The 27,837-nt window shown below is 49.0% G+C and overlaps 1 protein-coding gene across 1 annotated transcript; it reads left to right on the top strand.

The window, feature by feature from the left end:
• Positions 1 to 11,497: 11,497 nt before the first annotated feature.
• OTX1 (orthodenticle homeobox 1) lies at positions 11,498 to 24,291 on the top strand. Its single transcript, XM_083495305.1, has 4 exons — positions 11,498 to 11,558; positions 14,265 to 14,555; positions 16,262 to 16,413; positions 22,148 to 24,291. Exons 2-4 carry the CDS (start codon positions 14,459 to 14,461, stop codon positions 22,979 to 22,981), a joined length of 1,083 nt encoding a protein of 360 aa, XP_083351431.1. The 5' UTR covers positions 11,498 to 11,558; positions 14,265 to 14,458; the 3' UTR covers positions 22,982 to 24,291.
• The last annotated feature ends 3,546 nt before the right edge of the window (positions 24,292 to 27,837 follow it).

Below are 27,837 nucleotides of genomic sequence, written 5' to 3'. Positions count from 1 at the left end.
TAAACGGCCTCGATGCAGTATACCTGAAGGGGCATCTCCACGCCCATCACTCTGCCCAGACACTGATGTCCAGCACAGAGGGCCTTCTGGTGGTTCCCTCACTGTGAGAAGCAAAGTGACAAGGAACCAGGCAGAGGGCCTTCTTGGTTGTGGCGCCCGCCCTGTGGAATGTCCTCCCATTAGATGTCAAAGAGATAAACAACTACCTGACATTTAGAAGACATCTGACGACAGCCCTGTTTAGGGACGTTTTTAATGTGTGACTTTTTAATGTATTTTTATTTCATTTTTTGGGAAGCCACCCAGAGTGGCTGGGGAAACACAGCCAGATGGGCAGGGTACAAATATATTTGTAGTAGTAGTAGTAGTAGTAGTAGTAGTAGTAGTAGTAGTACTTTGTAGGATTTGATAATCTTTATAGGTCTTTTAAATTTCTAATCTATCTATCTATCTATCTATCTATCTATCTATCTATCCCCTCCCCCGTTTCCCTTTCTGTACTTCCTTATCCTTATAAAATTGAATATATATATATTTTTAAAATTTACGGCTCCATATTCATTACCCAACCACCTATGCTGCTCATGGCCAGATCACTTTGGGGCACTGCCATGCTGTAAAAAGATTCTCATGAAGCACAGATCCCCATGGATCCTTAGGTTTTTTTATGTTTGGTCACCCTGAAATCACTATCAAATCACACATGATGTATATGACCACAGAACGAACCACAAAAACCACAGAGCACAGCCAAGGTACAAACACTATATTAAATACTTTAATCCTCATGGATCGGCATGATTGTTAAATGGACTCCACCAAATTATATTGTAAGATCACACCAATGTCCATGGAATGACCGAAATACAAACGCTATCTGAAATGGTTCTGCATTAGCAAGAACACTGAAATAAAATGACATTCATATTCATAGCTTCCACTGTGAAGAACTGAACCTGGAAATTTTTGACACTGCTAAACCTCAAGAATGTCCAAGGCAGAGATTGTGATGATCTTACCTGTGAATGTAAATTATCAAACCAACTAGATGGAGACCACCAAAGTAACCATGAAAAACAATCACCTGTCTTGCGTCAATTCAGCTACAAATGGTTTTGGGACAAAAGTTGGTTGCTTTGCAGGGGTAGTAATTATAAATGGAGGTTTAACTGCAAGTTTTTTTGAGAACAGATTTTGTCAGTGCAAACTTTGAAATAGGGGGTTTCCAACGTGGTGCCCATGGGAATCATGTTGCCTGCTGACAGCTTTCCTGGAGTCCACCACGTGTTTTTAGAAAAAGAACAGGATTAGTGGTGAATTGTGCCCAGCATGACTTCAGATTGTTCATGGTACATTTGATTGACTACAGGGGCATATGAAGGGGCAGCGGGGTGATGGTGCCCCAGGGTGCCATGCTGGGGGGAGAGTGACAGTAAGGTCGCTGTACTGGCTGCCGCTCTTGCGGCAACTGTACAGGCAGCCCCTCTCGCAGCAACCGTATGGGCCATACGGGCAGCTGCTCTCGCGGCGACTGTACAGGCTGCTGCTCGCGTAGCGTCCGTACAGGCAGCTTCTCTCATGGCGGCCGTACAGGCTGTATGGGCAGCCGCTCTCCTGGCGACCATACGGGCAGCCATGCATGCACAGTCTGTACAGGACATCATCCAGGACTTGTTACCATATTATAGCTGCCACAAAATCTATCGGCATGCCACCAGAACCAGGGAAGCCTTGCCAGTTGCAGCTCACACAGTTGAAGTGAAATAAAAGACAGAAGAGTAGATCGGGAAGAAAGTTCCCCAGACTGCAGGAAAAGATAACAGTAGCTCCAGCATCTGATTCAGTGCAGGCTGCTGAGGGGTTTGACTCCTTAAGATCACCAACTGACTATGAGACACCTGGAAAGCACTCAGCCTCAGATGACCTCCACTCCAAAAGGTGGGAAAGAGGATTAGACAGTGACCAATATTGATTATTTTGATAGCAGCCCCATATTCTCAACACAAAGTGAGAAGTGTTTGGACAAATCACTTATTTGTACATCAGTTCCCCCATGGCACAACTGTACCTTCCCCACACTCAGTCTACAAACCATGGGACTTGGGTTCAGTTGGCAACATCTGTGTGTATGACTATGACATAAACACACTGAAAGGATCAAACTGGATAAATGATCGCATAATAGATGCCTTTCTTGCCTCCAGGGTGATCATGGCCAAAGAGCTAGGTCACAATGGAACAATTTTCCCACTTACCGTACTTGCCACTTCATGCAGATATGTCAAAGATTGCCAGTGCAAGCTCTGAAGAACTGTTTGAGATTTGGAGTGCTAAAGAAAGATGTTTTGATTATTCCAGTAAATGACAGAGAAGTCCACTGGAAACTGATAGTAATAATTTTTAAAAGGAAGACCATGCTCTATCTAGATTCCAAACATGGATTGAACCACTCTGTGATTGATGCAATAACATCCTTCTTAGCATGTCTGTATGAGATGGATTCAAAATATCCCTATAGTTTTGCGGCTGATCATTTTTTGCACCAACTGATATACCCAGGCAAGGTACCGTAATTCCAGTGACTACGGTCCTTTCACACGTACCATTGCCCATCTGATTGCTTCTGCTGCCCAATTACAGTTCATACAAAAGGATATGGCTGCCATTAGACCCTGGATTGCAAAAGAAATAATACAGTACTGTGGGAAAACCTATTTTGAAGGACAAGACAAATATTTTCAAGTGGAAATTGATGCTGTTCCTCCCAAGAAGAGACAAATCTTGAACGAGAGTTACATTACTGTGTCTCGATCATGCCCAGAGGGATGGAAGGATACACTAACCTATTGCTCAGATATCCTTGTTTGAAGGCTGCTGGTCACTATGTTTCTTGAAGGAAGGGTGCAGGAGGCCCAGTGGTGACCTAACTATGGCTTACTGTGAAGGAAACTGCAAGGACTGGTACCACTGCTTTCGCATAGGCATTGATTCAAAAGATCTTCCAGAGGTTTTTGTGTGTCCAGACTGTCAATCCACTGTGGCCAAATAGATTTTGAAACTGCGAACTGTCATATTCCACAGGTTGGTATAATACAGCAAAATCCAAACATATAGTTTTCATCATCATGGCAGGGATGGTCCTTTTCCATAGAATTCTTATTTATGGAGTTAGTTTTTATATCCTGCTTTTCTCTACTTGAAGGAGTCTCAAAGTGGCTAAAAATCTCCTTTCCCTTCCACCCCCACAACAGACACCTTGTGAGGTAGGTGGGGCTGAGAGGGTTCAGAGAGAAGTGTGACTGGCCCAAGGTCACCCAGCAGCTGCATGTGGAGGAGCGGGGAAGCGAACCCAGCTCACCAGATTAGAGTCCACCGCTCTTAACTACTACACCACAGAAACGTATCTCTTAAAACTCTGGAGCAAGCTGTTCAGTTCAGCCTCATAGTGATACTGATTTGTGGAGGGAAGGTTGGTGATGAGCAAGATCTGTTCCCATTTCCCAACACAGAGACCATAGAGCAGTTTCTTTTGGGGGCTGAACCTGCAGAGTGTTTCTGTTCAGAATTTCCGTGGCAGAAATTGGCTAAGTGCCTTTATAAACATTCAGCTTCTCAAATCGAACCCCATCATGAAACTTTCAGGTGTAGCTGTTGGAGGTGGAGGGCAGAGAAGGTGCTAGTCCTTACCTCCCTCCTCCCAGCCTATCATTGCCCAATGGGCTGAATTTCAGGGCTTTTGCATGTAAAGGGCAAGCTTGTTCTTTACTTGTTTAGACTCTTTAAACTTGGAAACAGATATTTGGCTCCATGACCAAAATGACCAAAAGGGTCAGCTTCTAGAGGACTGGAAAGATCATAATTGTACTTCCCCTACCCTCAGCCCTAACTCCGTTGAGTATTTTTTGTTATGAGACTGAGTGTTTGGGGCTGATGCTGTAGCATTCTTGTCTGGGGGCTTGATGGAAAAACAGAAAAGTGACCCTCACCTAACTCTCCAATGCACTTCAACAAGAATGCTGTAGGAAATATTGCTAAGCCCAAAGGGAGGCAAGAATTTGCTTCAGCTCACCTTGTTAATGGCAGAGCAAAAGCTATGCGTGTGTCATTCTCAATCAGTCTACTTTCAGGACTGATTTTAGAACCCTCTTATATCAGGCCACATGGTCACTGGAGGTGGCCCCATCATGCAAACATGACTATCCACACAGGGACCATCTATTTTTGTTTTTCCCCCCTGATACTGGATTTTAAGTTACAGTTACATCTTTTAAAACAGCTGTCAGTATATCACACTGTATTCCACTTGCCTTCCAAAGGAACACGTGGCTCTCCCCACATAGCGGGTTAGGTTGAGACTGCTGATCCAAAGTGATCAGTAATTTTTACGGTAATTACAATCCTGCTTTCCCTTGTACCAGCTTACCTTGACTTCAGTAAGGCCTTTGAAAAGGTCCCCCATGATATTATTGCAAAACAACTAGTAAAATGTGGGCTAGACAAAGCTACTGTTAGGTGGATTTGTAATTGGTTGATGGGCTGAACCCAAAGAGTGGTCATCAGTGGCTCACCTTCATCCTGGAAAAAAATGACTACTGGGGTTCCACAAGGTTCTGTCCTGGGCCTGGTGCTATTCAATATTTTTATAAATGATTTGGATGATGGAATAGAGGGTGTGCTAATCAAATTTACAAATGACTGCAAACTGGGAGGGGTTGCTAATACACCAGAGGACAGGGTCAGAATTCAAAATGACCTGAATAGCCTAGAGAGCTGGGCCAAAACCAACAATATGGAGTTCAATAGGGAGAAATGTAAGGTACTGCACCTGGATAGAAAAAATGAAATGCACAGGTGGGGGACACTTGGCTTGACAACAGTACCTGTGAAAGGGATCTGGGAGTCTTAGTCGACCACAAGCTGAATATGAGTCAACAGTGTGATGTGGCAGCTAAGAATGCCAATGCAATTCTGGGCTGCATCAATAGGAGTATAGTGTCTAGATCAAGTGAAGGAATGCTACCACACTATTCTGGTTGGTTGGTCAGACCACACCTGAAATACTGTGTCCAGTTGAAGAAGGATATTGTCAATTTGGAGCATGTCCAGAGGAGGGTGACCAAAATGTAAAAGGTCTGGAATTCAAGCCCTATGAGGAGAGACTTAGGGAGCTGGATTTGTTTAATCTAGAGAAGAGAAGATTAAGGAGTGACATGATAGCCATGTTTAAATATTTGTTGGGATGTCATGTTGAAGAGGGAGCAAGCTTGTTTTCTGCTGTTCTAGAGACTAGGATGCAGAATAATGGATTCTATAGGAAAAGAGATTCCACCTGGGCGTGGTAATCCAGTCAGGGAAAAAGGGAGGCATACTATGTTTAGGGCACCGTTTCCAGCCCCTTCCCCTTTTCGGGGTGAGCATAGTGGATCCTAAAAAGGGCTGCTCAGTCATGGATACAGCTGCTGAGCTGCTCAACGGCCTCATTCCTTGAGTCAGAACGACTGACCGCCCATGTGTCGGTTCATGACTAGGGGCTTCACATTCCTGCCACAGTAGCCATTTAGTGATGGCCATGGGGGGAGGGTTTGGGGGGGTTGGGTTTGGTTTTTGGAAGACGCCTGTGCGTGAATTTGTTTTATGTGTGTAGATTAGTGCACGCTGACCAACGCACAGTCTTCGCAGTAGGGCTCTGTTCTGATGGCATGAGTAGTCACGACAAACTGGTGGATCCTATCTGCTGCAGCCTTCATCCGCCTTCAGAGCCGTTGTAACATACTGCTTGTTATCACCCGCCTGTTCTGCCGTTGAGGACTTCTTGGATCATTCTTTGTCTAACTCCTTCCCTGTTATGTACTAAGCTTGGATCCTAGAACAATAGGCAAGTAGGATCCTAGAATGCAAGAACTGATTGGCTTGCAGGAAAAGACCATTCAGGCTCCAGGAGGGAAGCAGAATCAGCTAGTCAGACGGGACTCATTGTGTGAATAATGTATATAAAAGCCTGAGGTTTGGGGGGGAATTCAATCACTGTTTTACAAGCTGCAATAAAGAGCATGAAATCACTACAGGACTCTGAGCATATTTAATTTTCTTTGACCTTACCACCTTGGGTGACCCTGCTGGGAGTACGAGATTCCCAATGGCTTCACTCACAAGGGTCATAGGAATGTGCAAGCCCACTCACCATGACAAGTGAGAGAACTGAGATAGATTGCACTGAGCCCTGGTTCTCATTAGACAAAGCGTTCCACCAAAAAGGCTCTGGCTCTGGTTGAGGACAGCTGGATATGTTTTGGGCCAGGGACCTCCAGCAGGTTGCTGTTAGATGAGTGTCACACTCATGGGGGGTGTATTGGAAGAGAATTCCCACAGATAAGAAAGGTCACAGACTGTTTAGGGCCTTAAAGATTAGCACCAAAACATTGAACCTGATTCGATACTCCACCTGGAGCCAATCCAGCTGATGAACAACCAACTGAATGTGGGCTCTCCACAAAGTCCAAGTAAGAACTCATGCATCTGCATTTTAGACCATTTGGAGTTTCTGGAGCAGTCTCAAGGGTAGCCCTGCATATCTATCTCTCTCACTCTCACTCTCTCTATCACATTTATACCCTGCACTCCCCGGCTCAGGTGTACAGCAAGTTAAAGTAGTCTAGTCTGCAGGTGACTACTGCATGGATCACCATGGCTAGGTTGGAAAGGGACAGGTACGGTACCAATCTCCTAACCTGACATAGATTGAAAAAATTCCAGTTTGGCTACATTTGTGACCAATGCCTCCATAGAGACAGAAGCATCCAGGATCACACCGGGACTCCTGATAGCGGCTACAGGTGACTATTCCGCCCCATTAAGAGCTGGGAGCTGGCAAACCAAACTGAAATTATTCTGGCCCAGCCATTGGACGCCCATCTTTAATGGATAGAGATTCAGCCGACTCCGTTTCCTCCATCCCAGCACACCCACCTAAAAATTGGCCAATATATCCAGGGTAGCATCTGGCAGTAGATCCATGATGTTTGTGGTCAGATCTGTGGTTATGTACAAGATATTTGAATAAAGGGTGAATTTGGGGTTCCCCAATGCAAAAAGTGTGATGATCCATGAGGATCCATGCTTCAAAACCACGTTTTTGAGCCATGGAGTGGCCAGGAAGCTGTGGATCCGTGTTTTTTGTGGTGCAGGCTGTGCCCATGGCCATGATGTGTGATTTGACGGTGAGTTTGGGTTGGCAAATGGAAAATGCGTGAGGATCCATAAGGATCCATGCTTTGAAATCACGTTTTTGGGCCACGGTATGGCCAGGAACCCGTGTATCCGAGTTTTTTGTGGTGCAAGCTGTGTCCCATGGCATGAAGTGTGATTTGACAGTGATTTAGGGGTGGCCCAGTGCAAAAAGTGTGAGGATCCACGAGGATCCGTGCTTCAAAACTACATTTTTGGGCTATGGTGTCGCCAGGAAGCCATGGATCCGTGATTTTTGTGGTGCAGGCTGTGCCCGTGGCCATGATGTGTGATTTGACGGTGAGTTTGGGCTGATCTAGTGCAAAAAGCATGAGGATCCATGAGGATCCGTGGTTCAAAACCATGTTTTTGGGCCACGGTATGACCAGGAAGCCGTGGATCCGTGATTTTTGTGGTGGATTCTGTGCCCCTGGCCATGATGCTTGATCTGATGGTGATTTTGGGCTGGTCTTGTGTAAAAATCAACAGGATCCATGAGGATCCATGCTTCGGAACCACGTTTTTGGGCCACGGTATGGCCAGGCAGGCGTGGATCCGAGTTTTTTGTGGTGTAGGCTGTGCCCCTTGGTATGATATGTGATTTGACAGTGGGTTTGGGTTGGCCCAATGCAAAAAGCGTGAGGATCCATGAGGATCCGTGCTTCAAAACCACGTTTTTGGGCCACGGTATGGCCAGGAAGCCGTGGATCCTATTTTTTTGTGGTGCAAGTTGTATCCCTGGCCATGATGTGTGATTTGACGGTGAATTTGGGCTGATCTAGTGCAAAAAGCGTGAGGATCCATGAGGATCCGTGCTTCAAAACCATATTTTTGGGCCACAGTATGACCAAGAAGCCATGGATCCATGATTTGTGTGGTGCAGGCTGTGCCCCTGGACATGATGTGTGATTTAACGGTGTGTTTGGGTTGGCCCAATGCAAAAAGCGTGAGGATCCATGAGGATCCATGCTTCGGAACCACGTTTTTGGGCCTTGGAGTGGCCAGGAAGCCGTGGATCCGAGTTTTTTGTGGTGTAAGCTATGCCCCTGGACATGATGTGTGATTTGACAGTGGGTTTGGGTTGGCCCAATGCAAAAAGCGTGAGGATCCATGAGGATCCGTGCTTCGAAACCAAGTTTTTGGGCCACGGTATGGTCAGGAAGCCGTGGATCCGAGTTTTCTGTGGTGCAGGCTGTGCCCCTGGGAATGATGTGTGATTTGATGGTGAGTTTGGGCTGATCTAGTGCAAAAAGCGTGAGGATCCATGAGGATCCGTGCTCCAAAACCACGTTTTTGGGCCATGGAGTGGTCAGGAAGCCGTGGATCCGAGTTTTTTGTGGTGCAGGCTGTGCCCCTGGACATGATGTGTGATTTGAAGGTGAGTTTGGGGTGGCCCAATGCAAAAAGCGTGAGGATCCATGAGGATCCGTGCTTCAAAACCACATTTTTGGGCCATGGAGTGGCCAGGCAGGCGTGGATCTGAGTTTTTTGTGGTGCAGGCTGTGCCCCTGGGAATGATGTGTGATTTGACAGTGAGTTTGGGTTGGCCCAATGCAAAAAGAGTGAGGATCCATGAGGATCCGTGCTTTGGAACCACGTTTTTGGGCCATGGAGTGACCAGGAAGCCGTGGATCCGAGTTTTTTGTGGTGCAGGCGCTCCCCTGGACATGATGTGTGATTTGACGGTGAGTTTGGGTTGGCCCAATGCAAAAAGCGTGAGGATCCATGAGGATCCGTGCTTCAAAACCACGTTTTTGGGCCACGGTATGGTCAGGAAGCCATAGATCCGAGTTTTTTGTGGTGCAGGCAGTGGCCCTGGACATGATGTGTGATTTGCCAGTGAGTTTGGGTTGGCCCAATGCAAAAAGAGTGAGGATCCATGAGGATCCGTGCTTTAAAACCACGTTTTTGGGCCATGGAGTGGCCAGGCAGGCGTGGATCTGAGTTTTTTGTGGTGCAGGCTGTGCCCCTGGGAATGATGTGTGATTTGACGGTGAGTTTGGGGTGGCCCAATGCAAAAAGCGTGAGGATCCATGAGGATCCGTGCTTTGGAACCACGTTTTTGGGCCATGGAGTGACCAGGAAGCCGTGGATCCGAGTTTTTTGTAGTGCAGGCGCTCCCCTGGACATGATGTGTGATTTGACGGTGAGTTTGGGTTGGCCCAATGCAAAAAGCGTGAGGATCCATGAGGATCCGTGCTTCAAAACCACGTTTTTGGGCCACGGTATGGTCAGGAAGCCATGGATCCGAGTTTTTTGTGGTGCAGGCTGTGGCCCTAGACATGATGTGTGATTTGCCAGTGAGTTTGGGTTGGCCCAATGCAAAAAGAGTGAGGATCCATGAGGATCCGTGCTTTAAAACCACGTTTTTGGGCCATGGAGTGGCCAGGCAGGCGTGGATCTGAGTTTTTTGTGGTGCAGGCTGTGCCCCTGGGAATGATGTGTGATTTGACGGTGAGTTTGGGGTGGCCCAATGCAAAAAGTGTGAGGATCCATGAGGATCCGTGCATTGGAACCACGTTTTTGGGCCATGGAGTGGCCAGGAAGCCGTGGATCTGAGTTTTTTGTGGTGCAGGCAGTGCCCCTGAACATGATGTGTGATTTGACGGTGAGTTTGGGGTGGCCCAATGCAAAAAGCGTGAGGATCCATGAGGATCCGTGCTTCGGAACCACGTTTTTGGGCCATGGAGTGGCCAGGAAGCCGTGGATCCGAGTTTTTTGTGGTGCAGGCAGTGCCCCTGGACATGATGTGTGATTTGACGGTGAGTTTGGGGTGGCCCAATGCAAAAAGCGTGAGGATCCATGAGGATCCGTGCTTCAAAACCACGTTTTAGGGCCACGGTATGGTCAGTAAGCCGTGGATCCGTGAATTTTTGTGGTGCAGGCTGTGCCCCTGGACATGATGTGTGATTTGACGGTGAGTTTGGGGTGGCCCGATGCAAAAAGCGTGAGGATCCATGAGGATCCGTGCTTCAAAACCACGTTTTTGGGCCATGGTATGGTCAGGAAGCCGTGGATCCGTGATTTTTATGGTGCAGGCTGTGCCTCTGGACATGATGTGTGATTTGACAGTGAGTTTGGGGTGGCCCGATGCAAAAAGCCTGAGGATCCATGAGGATCCGTGCTTCGGAACCACGTTTTTGGGCCACGGTTTCACCAGGAAGTCGTGGATCTGTGATTTTTGTGTTGCATGCTGTGCCCATGGCCATGATGCTTGATCTGATGGTGACTTTGGGCTGATCTAGTGCAAAAATCATGAGGATTCATGAGGATCCGTGCTTCGGAACCACGTTTTTGGGCCAGGGCGTGGCCAGGCAGGTGTGGATCCGAGTTTTTTGTGGTGTAGGCTGTGCCCCTTACTATGATATGTGATTTGACGGTGAGTTTGGGTTGGCCCGATGCAGAAAACGTGTGGATCCATGAAGATCCGTTCTTGAAAACCACGTTTTTGGGCCACGGTTTCGCCAGGAAGCCGTGGATCCGTGATTTTTGTGGTGGATGCTGTGCCCATGGCCATGATCTTTGATCTGATGGTGACTTTGGGCTGATCTAGTGGAAAAATCATGAGGATCCATGAGGATCCGTGTTTTTTAACCATGTTTTTGCGCCCCTGCGCCCCCCCGAAACAGTGGATGCGTGATTTTTTTGATGCTTTCTACAGAGTAAGACATGGTCTACAATATCATGGTGGTTTTATTTAATTTGAATGAAAAAATCATATGAATTCATGAGGATCCGTGTAGATCCGCCTTTTACCTTTTTCCAATGGGAGCTGCGCGCTGCTGAAGCGCCCGAGATCCGGCGCAGCAAACTTTCTTTTGCGGAAGAGCAGCGCGGCTGGGACTGAAAGGAGACGGCGAAGAAGCCCGGCGGGGAGAAGGAGGGCGGAAGGGAGAGGGCATCCTCGGGCCGCCCGGCAAGTGCGGGAAGAGGGGCGGCGGCCCGGCCGGTCTCCCTTCGGGCGCGGAAAGTCCCCTCCCCTCCCCTCCCCCGGCCGGCTTCCGAGGGGGGTCCCGGGCGGGCCGGGGGGGGTCCCGGGGGCGTCCATCCCGAGGGAGCCCCGGCCGGGGAGTCGCGCGGGGCTGCTGGGCGCGGGCGCGGGCGGGCCGGGCTGGCGCGGGAGGGGCGGGGCGTGCGCGGGAGCTCTCCTGGTCCCGCGCTGCCATTGCCCGGGCGGCTGTCACTCAGCGGCGGCGAGGCCGGGGATTGGCGGGGCCGGGCTACGCACTCGCCTGGCGCTCACCTACCCGGGCCGGGCGGAGGAAAGGCGATCAATCTCCGTCGGGCTGCATTTCCAATCACCTGAAGAGCCGGCGAGACGCGACCTCGGCCAGGTAGGAAACGCGCTGCCGCCTCCTCGGGCTTCTCCCTCCTCCTCCTCCTCCTCCTGCTGCTCCTCTCGCCCCGCAGCCCCTTCCCGGCCGGGCAAGAAGTTGCCCAGGAGCCTTCTCGGCGGGCGGAGGAGGAGGAAACTCCCGCTGCCCCGCGAAAGTGGCCTCGGCCGCCGGGAAGCGGGGCTGCGCGCAGGGGAAGCCGCAGCCGGACGGGGCTCCTCCGCCGCCGCTGCCCGAGCGCCCCTCGGGCTCCCTCCGCGCGCGCCCTCCCGCCTCAGCCAAGGGCGCCCGGGCTGCTGCTCCGGGGACCGGGCTCGCCCGGCTGGAGCTCCCGGGGCCCCTTCCCTCGGGCCGGGCGACCCCTCGACACTCCGCGCCCGGCCGGGGACCGCCAGCCCCACGGAAACTGCTGGGCGAGGGGCGGCTGAGCTCCGAAGGGGGACCCCCGTCTGTCTCGCCAGGTTGGGCGTCTGTTCTGCTGCAATCTTGACTTGCTGCATCTTGGCTGCCGCGGGGCCCGTCCGGGAGGACCTTTGGCTTCTCTCGCTCCGGTTTCTCCGGGTCTCTGGCCAGCTCCCTCGCGGGATTCCTGGGCCTCCTTCGAGGTGCCTCGTCCGAAGATCTCCTCTCGCTCCAACTCTCCTTTCCTGAAATTAAAAGCGCCCAAGGAAGGCGCTGAGGGGGCCGCTGTCTAGGAGATATTTTGAAAGGCTTATTCAAGTGCGATCCCGGAAAAACGCATTGGGGGGGGGGATTGCAACTGAAATAAATAAGCAAAAGTATTGATGTTTCAGAGAGTTGCAGTCTTGAATACTTTAAAGCAAGTAGAGCTGGAAGAATGGAACTATCCTCCAAGTCAAAACAAAACAAAAAATTTCCGTGTTGCTGAAGTTTTTGCAAAGTCTAAGGCCCAATCCCAATGTTATTTCCTCCAAAGGAAACCACACGAGTTTCAAAAGGCCCTTAATCTTGTCAGCACACTTAGGACCGCAGCCTGCTAAAGTAAAGCAGATGGACTTTCTTTTCACTTTTTGAATCGCGTGAAGAGGCAGAAATCCCTTCCTTCTCAAATCAAACCAAGGAGAACTTTAAAGCAAATCCAAACTTAAGGGAAACAGCAACAGGTTAATCAGTTTTAAGAGTGTGGAATGCCTTAAATTAATTTGGCATATATCGGCCTTTACAGCCTAAGAAAAAATTATTAGCTTAAATTTAAATCCCACTTCATAGTTCTTGCTCTTGTTTCTTATTTATTTATTTTGGTTTGGTTTGGTTTTGTAATCTTTCTGCTACAAATATAGGTTTTGGAAGCAGGATGGCCTGCAGTCCAATTAAGGTTTCTGGCCAATAATTAATTGAGGTTAATGCCACCACCATCTGCTGCTGCGGGATGTGGGATTTTATTTTATTGTATCTGCTTGGTTTGTCTAACTTATTGTTTGTGCATCTCTCGGCCGAATCCATCGGCTAATGAAGCTGCTGGATCTGGACATGGGAAAATTTACCTAAATATCTGTTTCTCTCAGTTGAGAAAAAAAATAAACAAATGCCTACAAACCCCCCCCCCCCCCAGAAACCCTCTTATAAATCCTTGGAATTATATAACTTCGAGGAACCACAGCAAAACTTTTAAGGAGCTGTAGAATTAAAAACAGCTACAGCACCTTGAATGTTTTGCCTATACAGGGATTCTGCGGGTATATAAGCCACCATCCTTACTCATGTAGTTGAAAGACAGTTTGCGTTGGCCTAAATTTTACTTTATTACTTTAGTAAGAGGGCCTCGGATCCTGCCTTCAGTCTTCGCTACTCTCCGCCACCCGAAAAGAAGGCGAGAATTAGGCAACTTTGTTGTGTCGCCTTCCTTTGCCTTCCTCCGCGGCTCTTCCGTCAGTCGGGGGGGGGGCCCTTGGAACGTGAATTTCAAAGCAGCTCCTGGAATCTGTTTGTTTTTAGGCCATTAGCCATTTCTAATTAAAGCGTCTCTTTCTCCCCACTTTCAAATTAATTATACTTACCCCCTTTTTTGGTATCTCGTTTTGATTTTTAATCCAATTATCTTTTTAAATAATTGCTTTATCTCCCTCATCACGGAGTACTGTACCCCCCTGGAAGCCCCTCGGCGATTGTATGGCAATATGGCTGTAGTTATTAAAAAAAAAAAAGTTCGGGGGGGGGGTAGACCTCCTTCCCCACTCCCACTCCACCGGCCAGTTACACCTCTTCACTCACTTTCTGATTCCACTTCCCCCTTTTCTTGGCGGGTGGGGGGAATTTCCGCCATCTTGTGTGCGGCGGAGAGACTTGACTTTTGTCCTTTAAAAAAGCCCTATTTATACGGAGTGTGTATGTGCATGCATACCTTTTTTAAGACCTAATCTTGCCTAACTCCGAGTACAAGTTTTCTTACTCCTGGACCAGGTGTTTGGAAGAAACCCCTCGCCCCTTTTTTGTTTTAAATTGACAGTCTTACATTGCTTTATTTCCCTCCTTGCGCGTTTGAGAGGTTTTTTTTTTCTTAGTTAGGATCTGCCATAGCTGTATATAAAATTATATTCCAGCTTGACTTTATCTGAAAGTCAAATAAATGAGAGGGAAACAGAGGGAGGGAAGTAAAATAGGCGCGCTCTGTGTGGAAACTTAGGAAAAAGCTGATGTTTTGCCTTGTTCTCTGTCTTGTGCGTGTGTGTTTTTCTGTTCCTGCAGGCTGCAGTGAGAGGCTGTCCTGCCCCTGGGATTTCCTTCAGCCGCCTCCTTGGAAGAATCAATCTTTTAAATTTTTATTATATTTTTTTTTAAAAAACCACGAACAAACCAAGAAATTTAAGACACGCCTTTTGGGGAAAAGAACATTTCTAATTGTGTGTGGATAAATTGGAAAAATCTTTCCAGCTTTTAGCATGATGTCTTACCTCAAACAGCCCCCCTATGGCATGAATGGGCTGGGGCTGGCGGGACCGGCGATGGATCTTCTCCACCCTTCCGTGGGGTATCCGGGTGAGCAGCACCAACCTCTTTTGCTTCTACCCACTGATTATTGGCCAGGCAGATCGAGCCCTTCCAAGCAGCCTCGTATTTAATTTATGCGGCTGAAATAAAATAGTTCCTCAATTTATTGTAGAGGTTCTACGAGGCGAAAGGGATCCGAGAGCCTATGGATAAAGCTCTTGATAGATCATATTATTTTTTTCCAGGTCAGCAAAACCATTTTCCATAATTGAATTATCCATACCCATACGTGTGGTATCCTAAACTACCCCTGTATTGGAAAGTGAACACTGCTGATTTTCCTGGCGTTTAATTCAATGTTAAAATGCTTATTTCTCATGGCACCCTAGCACCCCAGGCCAACCTTTAAACAGGTTGGTATTTAGTAATTTGGTATTTAGTCCCTAATAATAATCAATGGGGAGCACGCTAGCAAAATGTTTACTGTCCAAAGTGTGAGTTGCCAAGTTTCAGGTTTTGACTTGCTTTTTAAGACCCGATTTATTTTTGTTGTTGTTGGAGTGTATGCCTTGACAATATTACAAATAAAACAAATGTGGGTTTAAACTACTTGCACTTTGAGGGATACATCTAAAGCCAAATACAAACACGTTTAAATGTTACTTCTCCTAAGGTTATTCGTGCTTGAGAACTAACTGGGGGTGGGGGTGAAATCCTTGGATTGCGAACTTGGGCTGCCCACCCGAAGTTAGGAGCCAATCTTTTCTCTTTTCCCGGGTCCGTAACTCCACAGTACTCCCCGCCCCCACGGATGAGTTTGCTGAGAAATGAAGAAATGGGGTGTTAATGGGCTTTCCCCGTGTCTTTTCAAATGCTGTTATAGCCTGATCCACAACCCAGTTAAGCCGGAAGTCGTGGCATATAATGCGAGAAAGTGCTGTCTATCCCCAGCTCAAGAAGTTCTCTGTCCTTCAGAAATGCTTGAGTTCTCCTGACCCTGAATGCGCAGGCAGCCCAATCCTACGGGCTTTCACTGTGAGGTAACCCTCTGCTGACTTCAGTGAAACTCGCGCCCATTGCAGGGCTGCAGCTTTAAACCGTCATTCCAAAAAGCGTGTTTCTTCTGCAAAGTAGCACCAATTTAATTCTGTTGCAGTTACTGCGGAGTAAATTATACCTGGGATTGCAGCTTTACTTGGAGGATTCAAGACCTAAGGTCTTCCCTGGAATTTACGTCCAACTAAAGTTCTTTTTAAAAATTATTTAAATGACTGGGCTGTAAATAATCTATTTAAGTACAGATACTTCCATTTTAACTGGGTTGTCGCCAAGAGGCCCAGAACTTCAAGTGAGCTGCTCTTTTACGTCGGAGGCCGCTCAGGAAACTCAGTCTGCAACCCGAATAGAATTTCCGTCTGCGCTTACCTCCCCTCCTCCTCCTCCTCCCCGGGAGCTGCCTTGTGGTCCGCAGAGTTTCTCACCCTCCCCTACTCCAACAGACGCTTTGTGTTGATATTTATGCGCCTTAAAAAATATCAGGAGCTGTCCTTGTGATTTGGGCTTCTTTGTGCCTCCCCCGCCCCCACCTCCTGATTCGCTTGCTGGACTGGAGAGCGGCGAGCGCGCGTCTTTCCTCCACCTCCCCATCCAGACCCAGGGGCCGGGGGTGGCGGAGGGAGGGGCGGCGGGGCGGATCTTGACCAGGCCGACACGGGTCCTAAATCCCCCCTGTCTTTCTGTCCCGGGACCCGCAGCCACCCCTCGGAAGCAGCGGAGGGAGCGCACCACCTTCACCCGGTCGCAGCTGGACGTCTTGGAGGCGCTTTTCGCCAAGACCCGCTACCCGGACATCTTCATGAGAGAGGAAGTGGCGCTGAAGATCAACCTGCCGGAGTCCAGAGTCCAGGTCCGGTGGCCCTTGGGAAAGCAGCGAAGCTGGGGCAGAAGGGCGGCTTGGCCTGGGGGGGGGGGAAGGCCGGGGCGGGGGGCGCTGGGGGTTTGGTTCTTCCCTTGGCGGGGCGCGCTCCAAAACGGGAAAAGGACTTTACGCGTGGAACGTTCGCTTTGTTTTAATTTGCGGGTTTTTCTCATTTGTTGTGTGGCCATATCTTCCCTGAGTTCGCACCCAGCTAGGCCTCTCTTGTTAAACTGCAGCTAAAATTCCTTACCCGCCAATGCTGGAGCGAAATAACTTTTCGGCGCTTAAGTTATATAACCAAAAGTCTCACAATTAGGAGCTTTGAAGCCGCTTGTTGGAGTCTGAAGAACCGCCTCCGTTTGGCGTCAAGGTCCAATTCCCTTGGCTGGACCCTCTCTATGGACTTCTTTTCTCCTTCTCACTAGTCAGGAGGCTAACAATCCCGATCCTAAACACAGATAAATGGGCGCACTCCAGCCAAAGTTCGATCCAACTGATGCCCACCAAGTTCAGTTGGGTTTGAGATCAAACAAATACCCGTAGCTTTTTAATTTTAATGTGTGACTGACTTTTGTTGGATTGTGCGTAATTTGTTTAAACCCCATTGATTTTCATCAGGGTTGGTTGTTTTACCTTTTAAATCTAAACTTTTAATAAAAAATTGCCAATTCAATAAACAAAACAACAAACTAAAATGCATCATAAAATGTCATAAGGGCAAACAGAATGAAAATACATTATAAGGTAATAGAGCTATATAAAGAGAATGGATAGCATAAAAGATATTCCATGGTGGGATACAGGATTAATTTTTATGCAAAATATATTAAGTATTCATAAACATCACTAGATAAAATCATATTGAGTAGGAGTGTGGCAACCAAGAGTTGTTTGGCCATGCAAATAATGAACAACAACCAGACAATGCAAAATCTGAGGAGTCTGCGTCGCCCCTGGAAGCATGTATCTTATGAGTCAGTTTTTAATAAATGACAATAAACACAACATTTTTGAACCATGAGCCCAAAGAGTAGCAAGATGTGTCCTTTCACCCTTGAGAAACCACTAAGCAAGCAGCAAATATAAAATGAATTGTTTACAAATAAGATTGGCATTGGCACCATCAAAAATAGATAAAAGACATAACTGAGAGCCCAGAGTGACCTGTTTGTCTATGATAATACTTATTTCTGTTGCCGCCTAATTCCAGAACTTGTTTACATAGTTACATCCCCACCACATATGCCAGTATGTTCCTCATACCTTGCAACCCCATGGGCATAAGGGGGAGCCATATCTAACAATAGAAGCTATTAAAATCAGTTTCAGTATGTTTAAGGTCTCCTCCCCCAGGCACATTTGGAGCAAATTTCCTTAAAATATTACCAAGTAAATATGTGTTATATTCAAGACAATCCTAAATACACTTAGAACAGAACCTTAAAAATTATTAGTTGGAAGTCTCTCACTAGGACTTCTTTACAACTTAAATTTGTTGTGATTTCTACCTTTCTTGGAAGGAAAAATCACATTAATTTCAATTGAAGTCTGTTTCCACGGGGCGCCACAAGGGATTGCAGGGCGGCATGGGGGCTGCTGGGTGTCCCTGGGTGCTGCAATGTCCCCTCTTTAAAAAAGCTCCGCCCTAGGCACCCCTAGTGCAGACCCATTGAAGAGGCATGGTTGATCCTGAAGTAGTTCAGCTGACTCCCACAGGACTAGTAAAAGAAACATTGTGACCCAGTTGCTACATTATGTGAGGCTTTTGTTTTGTTATCTTCCCACCTCACCCCACACATACATTTCCCTTTCCTGTAGCATCTTAAGCTCAGTTGTTGACTTGAAACTCACACACTGGCTTTGCCATATATGAGGGTTTGCTTTTCAGTTTGTTCATTCCAAAAGACTAGGAGCAGGCAGACGCTAATTTGCCAGACTTCAGGGTGCTGTGTTTGGAGTGGGTGTGGGTGTGTATGCGTACACACCTTGGCTCAAGTCAGAATCCTAGGAAGAAAATCTTTTTTAAATGCACTTTCAGCTCAGATTTCTCAAACCTTTATTTCCCTAAAGCCCACTTTCCTCCAGATGGATCCCCAACAGTCAACAAAGGGCACCTCTAGAACTAAATTCTGCTAATTTAGATGCTGCTGTGGGCTAGAGTGGAAAGCAGATACTCCTTCACAGGAGTCCAAAAGAGCCAGTTCCATTTTGAACATTTTGATGCAGAGAGGTGAACGAAGGGTGTTTATTATTTTGCATTTGCAAAGTTTTGCTAATAAGATTTTGACCAGTCTACACAACTCTGGGGAAGCCCCACTTAGCTAGGCTTGGCATCACACCAAGCCTGCCATCCTTGATGCAGTCCAGCTTCATCTGGCTAGAGCTTGTTTCAGGGGTTTCCTCTGACAACCCATGGAAAAGGAGGGATTCAGTTTCAGCCTGCTGAGGCAAGGTCATAGACTTATTTCCTGACCATACCTCCCTTGCTGTATTAGTGTTAGTGACTAGATAGGACAGGCCATTAGGCTGCTCTTTAGAACTGTAAATATACCTGTAATGAAAATGCAACCACACCTCTGTTGTGCAAGGTGAGATTCTTCCTATCTGCTAATTATCTGGTCAATGTCCTCTTTCTCTTTGAGGGTCATTTCAGACCTAAGGGGTTTACTACATGGAAAGCATTTACCTGGAAAAGAAAGGATTAAAAAGTGCATGTCATTGTTGCATTTCAATGCATGCATGCATGTTATGTGGGCAGGCTGTGTTTTACGACATGTAAATGGAGTGAAGTACAACTATGCATAATAGATCACAGAGAGTTATGTATGTAGGACGCTATTCATGACTAAAATGGCTCCAAGATCTGTTCCTACATGTATTTACCTATGAGCAAGCCCTATTGGAAACTCACTGGGACTTGCAGTGGTAAAGCACCTATTGGAAAGAGTGTTACTCTGATCAAGGTTCAATGCAAACATACTTGAAATTAAGTCTGTTTCCTATACTGTTATTGTATTCATGAAATAGCTACTAGCTGATGTGGCATGTTACTTAACAAAAAAAGAATCTATGATTAAAATGTTAGCGATTGAGGCTGAGATTCATAAAAGCTTACCAAATATCACAAGGATAACCTGAGGCGGGGGGAGGCGGGGGGGGGAGGGACTTATGTGAGAATTACAGCCATTCTGAATTCCATACTATGGGTTCTCTGGACTTGGATTGCTACACTGAAATTCCAGTTCCCACAAAGTGATTAAGGGTGCTCCATCTTGTCTGTCAGATAATAAGATGAACTGAGTTTCCATATAAAGGATAGATAAGTGCACTGTGATTACGATGGTGTTAAGGCAGCTAAGTCCTGGAAGCAAACTGTTTTAACTTCAAAAATTCTGTGCTCATCACACTGTCAGACGGTTGGTGAAATGATATGTAGGTGGTAGTCAACGTGACACAGTCTTGAAACTCTACTGGGAATTTCATTGAAGGACTGGCTGTAACAGAACACTTAATACAACTGGGTGGTGACTGGGCTGTATGTCCTTGGCACTGACAGGTGGATGTTATGCTGGTTACAACTTGATTTTCTCATGTTAAGATGAGAACTCTGGCTGGTAAAGTGTGAAGGAACCTGTTGAATTGATGAGACAACCTTGCATAAGGAATAATAATGGGAAACAAGACTCATTTGGCTGCTCTTCAGTGTGTTGGTAGCAACTGTATCATGCTGATGCTGATATCCTTTCATACTGACAACACTGAGTGGTGTTCCTTGCCTTTTTGCGCCATAGACTCAGCTGGGCAAGTGTACACTAAAGCAGTGGCTGTTATGATAGTTTTTGGTTGGATATGGATTTGGTTCATGTTTGTTCCATGTAGTTTGGTGGAGCAGAGTTTATCTAGGAGCTTGCTAAAGGATGCAGGATACTGATTGTCTTAGACTTTTTGGAGATGTGGATGAGGGAGCTGACCGACTGATGAGCAAAAGGAAGAGTAGACAGTGGGCAGTAGTAACAGGATAGAATGCTACCTGTTGACTAGTCTTACAGGTTGAAGGATAAGGAATGACACAGTAAAAATGCTGGCTTGCTCTTAACTGATCATAAAGGATACTAATGGTGCTATGTACGGGGATGGGTGTGTCTGCAACAAAGGAATGGTTCCTGTTTTGGGTATGCTGAGAGTTATACTGTCTCCTAAAAGATAGTATAAAGCAGGGTATATTAAGATGATAGCTCTAGATATATATTTAGGGGGGAGGCCAAGCTGGGTACTGTTGAACGGAACAGGCTGAGAACTTTGTTCCTAATGGCTTAAGGTTACCAGATTTTTTTCAATGAATCTGGGGACACTTTTCAACTTCAATGGATTTTGTATGGGGACTGGTTTGTAAATCCAGGGACTGTCCCTGGGAAACGGGACGTCTGGTAACCTTAGAATGGCTCCCTCTCTCCGTAGGATGGGAATGTAGAATGGTGTTGGAAAGAGAATACTGTTGGATGGATGCTTAATTAGGGGTGCAGTTCTCCACATCTAGCATTTGCCTGTTGGGTGCAGATGGATCCTCCTTGCTAGATATTTGAGAGGGGCAGGTGGAGGGATGGATTTAACATCTTTGCTACATATAAAATCTCTAGCTAATAGGATTCTTTAATAGCAATCCTTTGGGCAAGGAGCTGCAAGGAGCTCTGTAGCAGTGCATGCTTTAGGAGAAGAAAATCCCAGATTAAATCTCCAGTTTCTGAATGGAGAGATCCTCCTCGGAAACCCTGGAAATCCATTGCCAGACAGTGTAGACAATACTGAGCTAGCTGGACCAACGGTTTGACTCAGTATAAGACAGCTTCTCATGTTCCTGCGCTGATGGCTGGCTCATTGCCTGCTTCTATTGGATGTTACTAGTAGAAGGTGCATGAGGTGCTGGACTGCCAGCTTAATTTAGAAATGGCTATAAGGAGGATTGGTTGGACAGGGCTGTGTTGGTGGAACTGGTGCAGACTCCCACTCCCTTTCCTGCTTTTTGATAGTATGACATTATGGATGTGGGTGGACTGGCAGCCCCTCTCTGCAGGAGTCTGCTGGGAGGAGGATGGAAGTTGGCTAGGGGGGAAACTTGATCAAGCCATGATGGGTTGCGTCATTCACCTGAGCGGAGGGTGGGTGTCATGCCAGGCGGGTGCTGAGTCCGGGGGTGTTTTGGCTAGGGTGTGACTTGTGGTGGCTACGTGGGGTTCCAGAGTCGCCCAGAACTGGTTAGCTGGGTTCTGTTCTGGGTCGCACCAGCGACTTACCTTCCCTTTCTCGCGGGCCCCACCTGAACGCAACAGTGTGCGGAGACTGGCGAGAGAGAAGGCGCTGAGCCAGAGCCGGGTGGCTCCTGATTGCCACTCGTAGGAAGCCGGCAATGGATGTGGAGATCCATTGTGTAGTGATGTGTAGTGATGGAGGATGATAGGCTAGCCTGGACAGCTGCTCAACGGCCTCTTCCCCCTGCGCCATTCCGCGTAGATTGAGATTGTTTGGCACTTTTCTGTCTGGTTGCGATCACGCAGCGCCTTCTGCCTTGGGTAGGAGACGGCTGAGGGGGGACTGGGGAGACCGGGCGTGTGCCAAAGGGGGCGAGGGGAAGAGGCCGGGTGGCAGAGCGGGGTGGGGTCCCTTCTTCGTGGAAGAGCCTGTTCCGCCCCCGCCCCCATTTTCTTTTCTTTTCTTTTTCTTGCAGGTCTGGTTCAAAAACCGCCGCGCCAAGTGCCGCCAGCAGCAGCAGAGCGGCAGCGGCGCCAAGAGCCGGCCGGCCAAGAAGAAGGCGTCTCCGGCGCGGGAGAGCTCCGGCTCGGAGAGCAGCGGCCAGTTCACGCCGCCCGCCGTCTCCAGCTCCGCCTCGTCGTCCTCCTCCAGCTCCAACTCCTCGGGCCCGGCCAGCGGGGCCGCCGCCTTGGGCAACCCGGCGGGCAGCGGGGGCTCCGGCTCGGCCTCGTCCTCCTCCTCGGCGTCCCTCGGCAGCGCGCCCTCGGCCGTGGCCGCCTCGTCCATCTGGAGCCCCGCGTCCATCTCGCCGGGCGCCGTGCCCGAGCCCCTGGCGCCCGGCGGCGCCTCCTGCATGCAGCGCTCCGTCTCGGGCGCGCCCTCCGCCTCCTACCCGATGTCCTACGGGCAGGGCGGCGGCTACGCGCAGGGCTACCCCGCGCCGCCCCCGCCGCCCCCGCCGCCCTCCTCCTCCTACTTCGGCGGGGTGGACTGCGGCTCCTACCTGCCCATGCACGCGCACCCGCACGCGCACCAGCTCAGCCCCATGGCGCCCTCCTCCATGCCCGGCGCCGCGCACCCGCACGCCCACCACCCGCTGGGCCAGGGCTCCAGCCACCACCACCATCACCACCACCACCACCACCACCAGCCGGGCTACGGGGGCACCGGACTGGCCTTCAACTCCTCCGACTGCCTGGACTACAAGGAGCCCGCCCCAGCCGCCGCCTCTTCCTGGAAGCTGAACTTCAACTCCCCGGACTGCCTGGACTACAAGGACCAGGCCTCGTGGCGCTTCCAGGTGCTGTGAGGACGCCGCTCGCGGGAGGTTTTCTCCGGCCAAAGGAGGGAGGCAGCGCCAGCCGCGTCTCGGCTCCAGCACCCGCAGCCCCGCCGCCCCCCGCTCCCTGGGGCAGCCCAGCCCCGACGTCCTCCTGGCTCGCCCCGTCTCTGCGCGCTCTCCACCAAAGCCTCGGCCTTCCTGCTCCCCAAACCGCCTCATCCTCACTTTTCTTTTCTTTTTTCAAAAAATATTTAAAGAACATGAAAAGAAAGTGCAAGCACCCCGCGTCCAAATAGCATGCCTAGTTTTCCAGCTCCGTCCCACACAACCAAGGCTGCTGGATCAGGCCTGCTGCTCTCCGCCTCTCTCTTATCAGCTGGACTCCTGGTGTGTTATTTATTCGCTGTCTGGGATTATGTTCCGCATTCTGCTCTTATTTTTAAACAGAAGAGAACTTTAAATCTAAATTCGTTCTCCTCCTTTTCACATACATGTTCCCTGGAGACCCCCCCCCAAGATTCCTCCCCCACCCCAGCCACGTTGCTGGAAGCTTTGTAACGCTCCCTCTCGTCCAAGGTGAGAGGGAGAAGCGCCTTTTGCTTTCATGCCGATTGCAGACTTCTGTGTACAGCTCTTAATCCCCCCCCCCATCTCCTTGGGAGACTCTTCTCCCCCAGTTCTCTCCGTAGGATTGTATTACAAAAAACGGCAGGAATTGTGTATATAGTGTAATGTTAAGTCCGTTCCAGAGACCCTTTTTATTTTTAGTTTGATTAACTGAGGTGAAGGTGAACTCAATATCTTGAGCCTAACGTACAGGAAATCGAAGGAACCGCGCGCATCTCATCTTTTTTCCCCGGCCAGGACTTCCCTAGCAACTTTTTTGGTCTTTTTATAGCTCGATAATTTTTGCGGGTGGGAAGAGGAAGGTTCCACTAGTTGGGGAAGACAGGAATGCCCCGTTTGGTAAGGGGGGTGAGGGAAAGAGGCATTTCGAGGGGTGGGGAGGTAAAGCGGGGTAGGTGTGGGTGCGGGAGTTGGAATGCGCTAGGCGCCACCGGAGCAGCCCCTGGAGCAGATCACGCCAGGCCTCCTTTCTCTAGTGTTGCCTTGGCTGGACACATCCCGCGTACTCTGTCATCCGCCTCCAAAAAAACAAAAACAAAACCCGTTTGGGGCCTGCTTTGCTCTCGGGAATGGAGAGGAAAGAGAGAGTGCGAAATTGTAAAGTTGATTATTTACCCCGTTAATGCAACAGTCACCTGTTGAACTGTAAGGCAAATCTCCCCCCTTCCCTTTATCTACATATCCCTATAATAAAATTCAAACTAATAAAAGCCCTTGTCTGCGTCATCCTTCTTGGGCGACCCGAGAGCAGCGGAGGGGCTGGAGCGCTCCCACCAGTCCCCTCCCTTAGCTCTGCACCTCTGTCAGGCCGCTGCTCTGGCGGGGACAGATCGATTTTATTTCCAAGGGGAGGCGAGGAGGGAACGCTGGGTCGCCGCACTTTATCTCAGTGAGCTGCCTTTTAATTACTGTAATTGGATTGGCGTCCAACCAAAACTTTGAGGGGTTATAAACGCAGTGGAAAGGGCGTGAGTGCGCTACCGCCCCCTTGGCCACTCTCTGCCTTTGGGAAAGCGCAAAAGTTACCCAGCGCAAGCCTTTCTCTACGGATCTTGGGGCGGGGTGTGGGTGCTGTTCGAGGGAGACAGGAACACCTGAAGCCTGGCAGTAACTTTCATATGTTAATTACCCTCAAACGCTGCCTGTTCCCCGCAGCTGGGCGGGCTGGGGCCCAATCATCCCGGGGTGGTGTTGGTCATTACCTTCTGGAAAGCTTCCACTTGGCACTCCTGTTAAACCGGTCACTTGGCAAAAGCTTCTAGGAAGTGAATATTTATGAAACTTCAGGATAGTAATTCTGCTAGTCCAGGCTGGGGGCAAAAAGTAAAAAACGAATAGAAGCTGGACCCACAACCCAGGATCCGAAACCAGCTTAGCCAGGGAATAGCTTCTTACACGAGTATGAGACCAAAGACTTCAGCGAAGGGATTCAGGGTACAATATACCCCGGACTGAGATACTGTACTGCTATCAGAAAGTCCTATTGCGTTTACAGAAATTTGGGGTTTTTGTTTTTGTTTTAAATAGTAATTTAGAATCGAACCCAGACTGTATTTGATCAAGATTTGATTTTAGATTTAGCGTGCATGAAAAAAAAATCTTTAAAATTATAACAATCTTTATTTATATAGGACTGGCAAAAGCTACGTGATAATGGAGAACGGAGTGTTGTAGAATTAAGTGCTGAAATAAGTGGCATAGCGCAAAATTCTGAGGGGCTGAAACCAGCCCCCCCCCCCCCCGCCGGCGCCGGCTTCCACGAGGAGCCCCGTCGGCAAAGGCGGCAGGGCAGATCCGTCCCATCGTGAGCTGGCAGGGACAGAGGAGGCGGGCAAGGAGTGACCCCGGCGCAGCACGGCGCTCCTCTCCGCGGACGTCGGGGGAATTCGACCTGCGCGGGCAGGCAGGCGGCGAGGGGGGGCCCATTACACCATAGCTGCCGAATGCTTCCTGGGAGGGACGGGGTGGATGGTAGTAGTTTAAGGGGGCAAACTTGCCTCCTTGCTTGAAAAGTTTGCAGGTTTTTTTGTCCTTGGCCAAAGGAAAAAAGCTCTCCTGTGGGATAAATTTAAACTGACATTTCAAAAGCACTGGGATTAATTAGCCTATTAATTACTACTAAATAATTAATTGCTGTCCTTTATGCAGCACATAATCAGGGTTCACACCCACAAGTGGATTAGCTGTTGTTCTGTCAACGTGAGAACGCCAGTTCAACATCGATTTTCTTTTCTCTTGGAAGCTGACTTCATAAACTTGCCTTAAACTAATTTTAAAATCAGGGCATGGATGGAGGTTAATGAAGATGGCAGTCTTCAGAGTGATAAATTGTTATCTTATGTATTTATAATATGAGTAACAGCTGCGGGTTATAGATGTTTATGGGAATTTGGAACAACAGACGTGCAAGATCACAGGCTCCATCAAAAAGTTCAATGCAGTTTATATAAAATAAAACAAAATGGCGCAATTAGCTGTTTCCTGTCTCAGGAAGTTATGGATGCGTAGTCTGGTAGGTGCTCCTCAGGCAGTGCCACCTCCACCTCTCCTACTCCCCTCCGGCCAAGAAGGTCCCACCAAGGATGTTCTTGCCCTCCGACTGGGATTTGGACAGCTGTGCATCCCTAAGCGCCGCTTTGGCTCTGCCCAGGACGACTCTCGCCTTCTGGACCACGTGGCCGCAGAGTCCCACAGTCCGCGGAGCAGCGAGGCGGCGTGTGACAATGGCCCTGCTTTTAGGCACCCGATTATACGGCTTAGCTGTGAGAAGCGCTTGAGAGGACGGCAGCCGCCCTTTCCTTCGTTTTCAAAGCTGAAAGATGAGACATCTGTGCGTGCGCTAAAAGGCGCTCTGGGAAAAGCCGACGCCACTTTCGAGAGACGCTCTCCATCTCGCCCGAGGAGGTGGCTCTGCTCCGCAGCCGGTTTGCGCCCGGTTTCCGTTAGCGAGCGCCTGCCGTTCCCATTCATTACTGGGGAAGGAAGCGCGGTCGGGTTATTAAATGGCGACAGGGTGCAGCTGCCAGAGGAGTCCTGCGTCTGAGCGAAAATTAGTTACGGTGCTCGTTCCCCTATGGCCAGGATTCTGCTGGGACGCGGCCAGGGGGAGGCAGCGCAGGAGAAAGGAACAAGAGAGGATTTCAGGCCGGGCAAGTGCCAGGCGGGCCGCCGCAGGCAGCAACCGGACACCTTCAGAGCCCCCCCCCCCCTCAGTCTGAGCCAGGGCTCCGCGAAGAAGCAGCCAGGCGAGCCGTAGGAGAGAGCGCCCCTGGAGCATGTGCAGAGTGCAGCCTTCCCCTAACTCAGCGGGATTAAAGGGTTCTTATGTCAAAAGGTGTGGCCTCCAGGCAGGCCCGAGCTCCTTATTTAGGAACGAAGTTCTGCTTGGTTTTGCACCTTTCGCTTTCTTGCAGCACCTTTGCTCACTGCCAGGACATTAATGGGTGAGCATGTTTTATTCATGTATGGAGGTGATGGTCTTTGACCGTAATAAAGAATTGGTTTGGTTCTCAGGTGAGGGCCGGAGTGCCAACTTGAATAAAATTTTGTGGACGCCCAGGTAAGCCCTGCCCTGCATAATCGATCACATGACGCGGCACAGGCACACTGTTTGAATGACAATGCCCATCAACTTTGGGGGACACACACAGCCCCTTCAAATATTATTGGGGGGGGCAAGGGATCTCTGCTCCTAGGAGTTGACTCCTATGGGTGAGTGGGTCGGGTGAGGGGCTCGGAGAGGGAATTTCAATCAACTTCATAAACGGAATGTTTCAAGATTTTGAATGGTATTGCTTGTTAGTGAGCGGCAGGGTTGAGTCCTGCCTCCACGCTTTTCCTGATGTCTTCAGAAGGAAAAGGACCTGAGCCTTTGGGATGGTGCCCTTTTGCCCCCTCTCCGCCAATGGCTGCAGAGCTGCTTCTTGCAGTTTAGGTCAACCCCCCCCCACCCCCCTCAACTCTCATCGCTCACAGAAGCTAAACAACTAAACGTGCTTTGTAGAGCCCAAGTGTAGATCAGAGCAAACAATAATGGTAATTTTAATAAAGGCACAAGAGAAAAGCAAAAATATATCCACTTTGGTGTGTGGGTGGGTGTGGAGGCGTGGATCGGGTCAGTAAGTTAAAGAAGAAAGATTTCCTTGCATTTGTACGGGGAGCGGGGAGAGAAATGCTCTTGCAAAGCCTGCCGTCCTTCTTTCTTTTAAATCTATGAATTGGATCTGTGCTGGCGTCTGAAAGCAACAGCCCGCCGT

The sequence above is a fragment of the Podarcis liolepis genome, assembly GCF_965112155.1.
Source record: "Podarcis liolepis genome assembly, chromosome: 3".
NCBI lineage: Eukaryota > Metazoa > Chordata > Lepidosauria > Squamata > Lacertidae > Podarcis > Podarcis liolepis.
The sequence above is the reverse complement of the archived record's forward strand: the minus strand, read 5'-3'. Positions and strand labels throughout refer to the sequence as shown.

What these genes read in the sequence shown, in the direction of transcription:
- OTX1 (XM_083495305.1), top strand. Translation starts at nt 14,459, where the DNA reads ATGATGTCTTACCTCAAACAGCCCCCCTATGGCATGAATGGGCTGGGG. An exon ending in CCCTTCCGTGGGGTATCCGG is followed by an intron (nt 14,556 to 16,261) that starts GTGAGCAGCACC and finishes CGGGACCCGCAG; the next exon opens with CCACCCCTCGGAAGCAGCGG. An exon ending in TGCCGGAGTCCAGAGTCCAG is followed by an intron (nt 16,414 to 22,147) that starts GTCCGGTGGCCC and finishes TTTTTCTTGCAG; the next exon opens with GTCTGGTTCAAAAACCGCCG.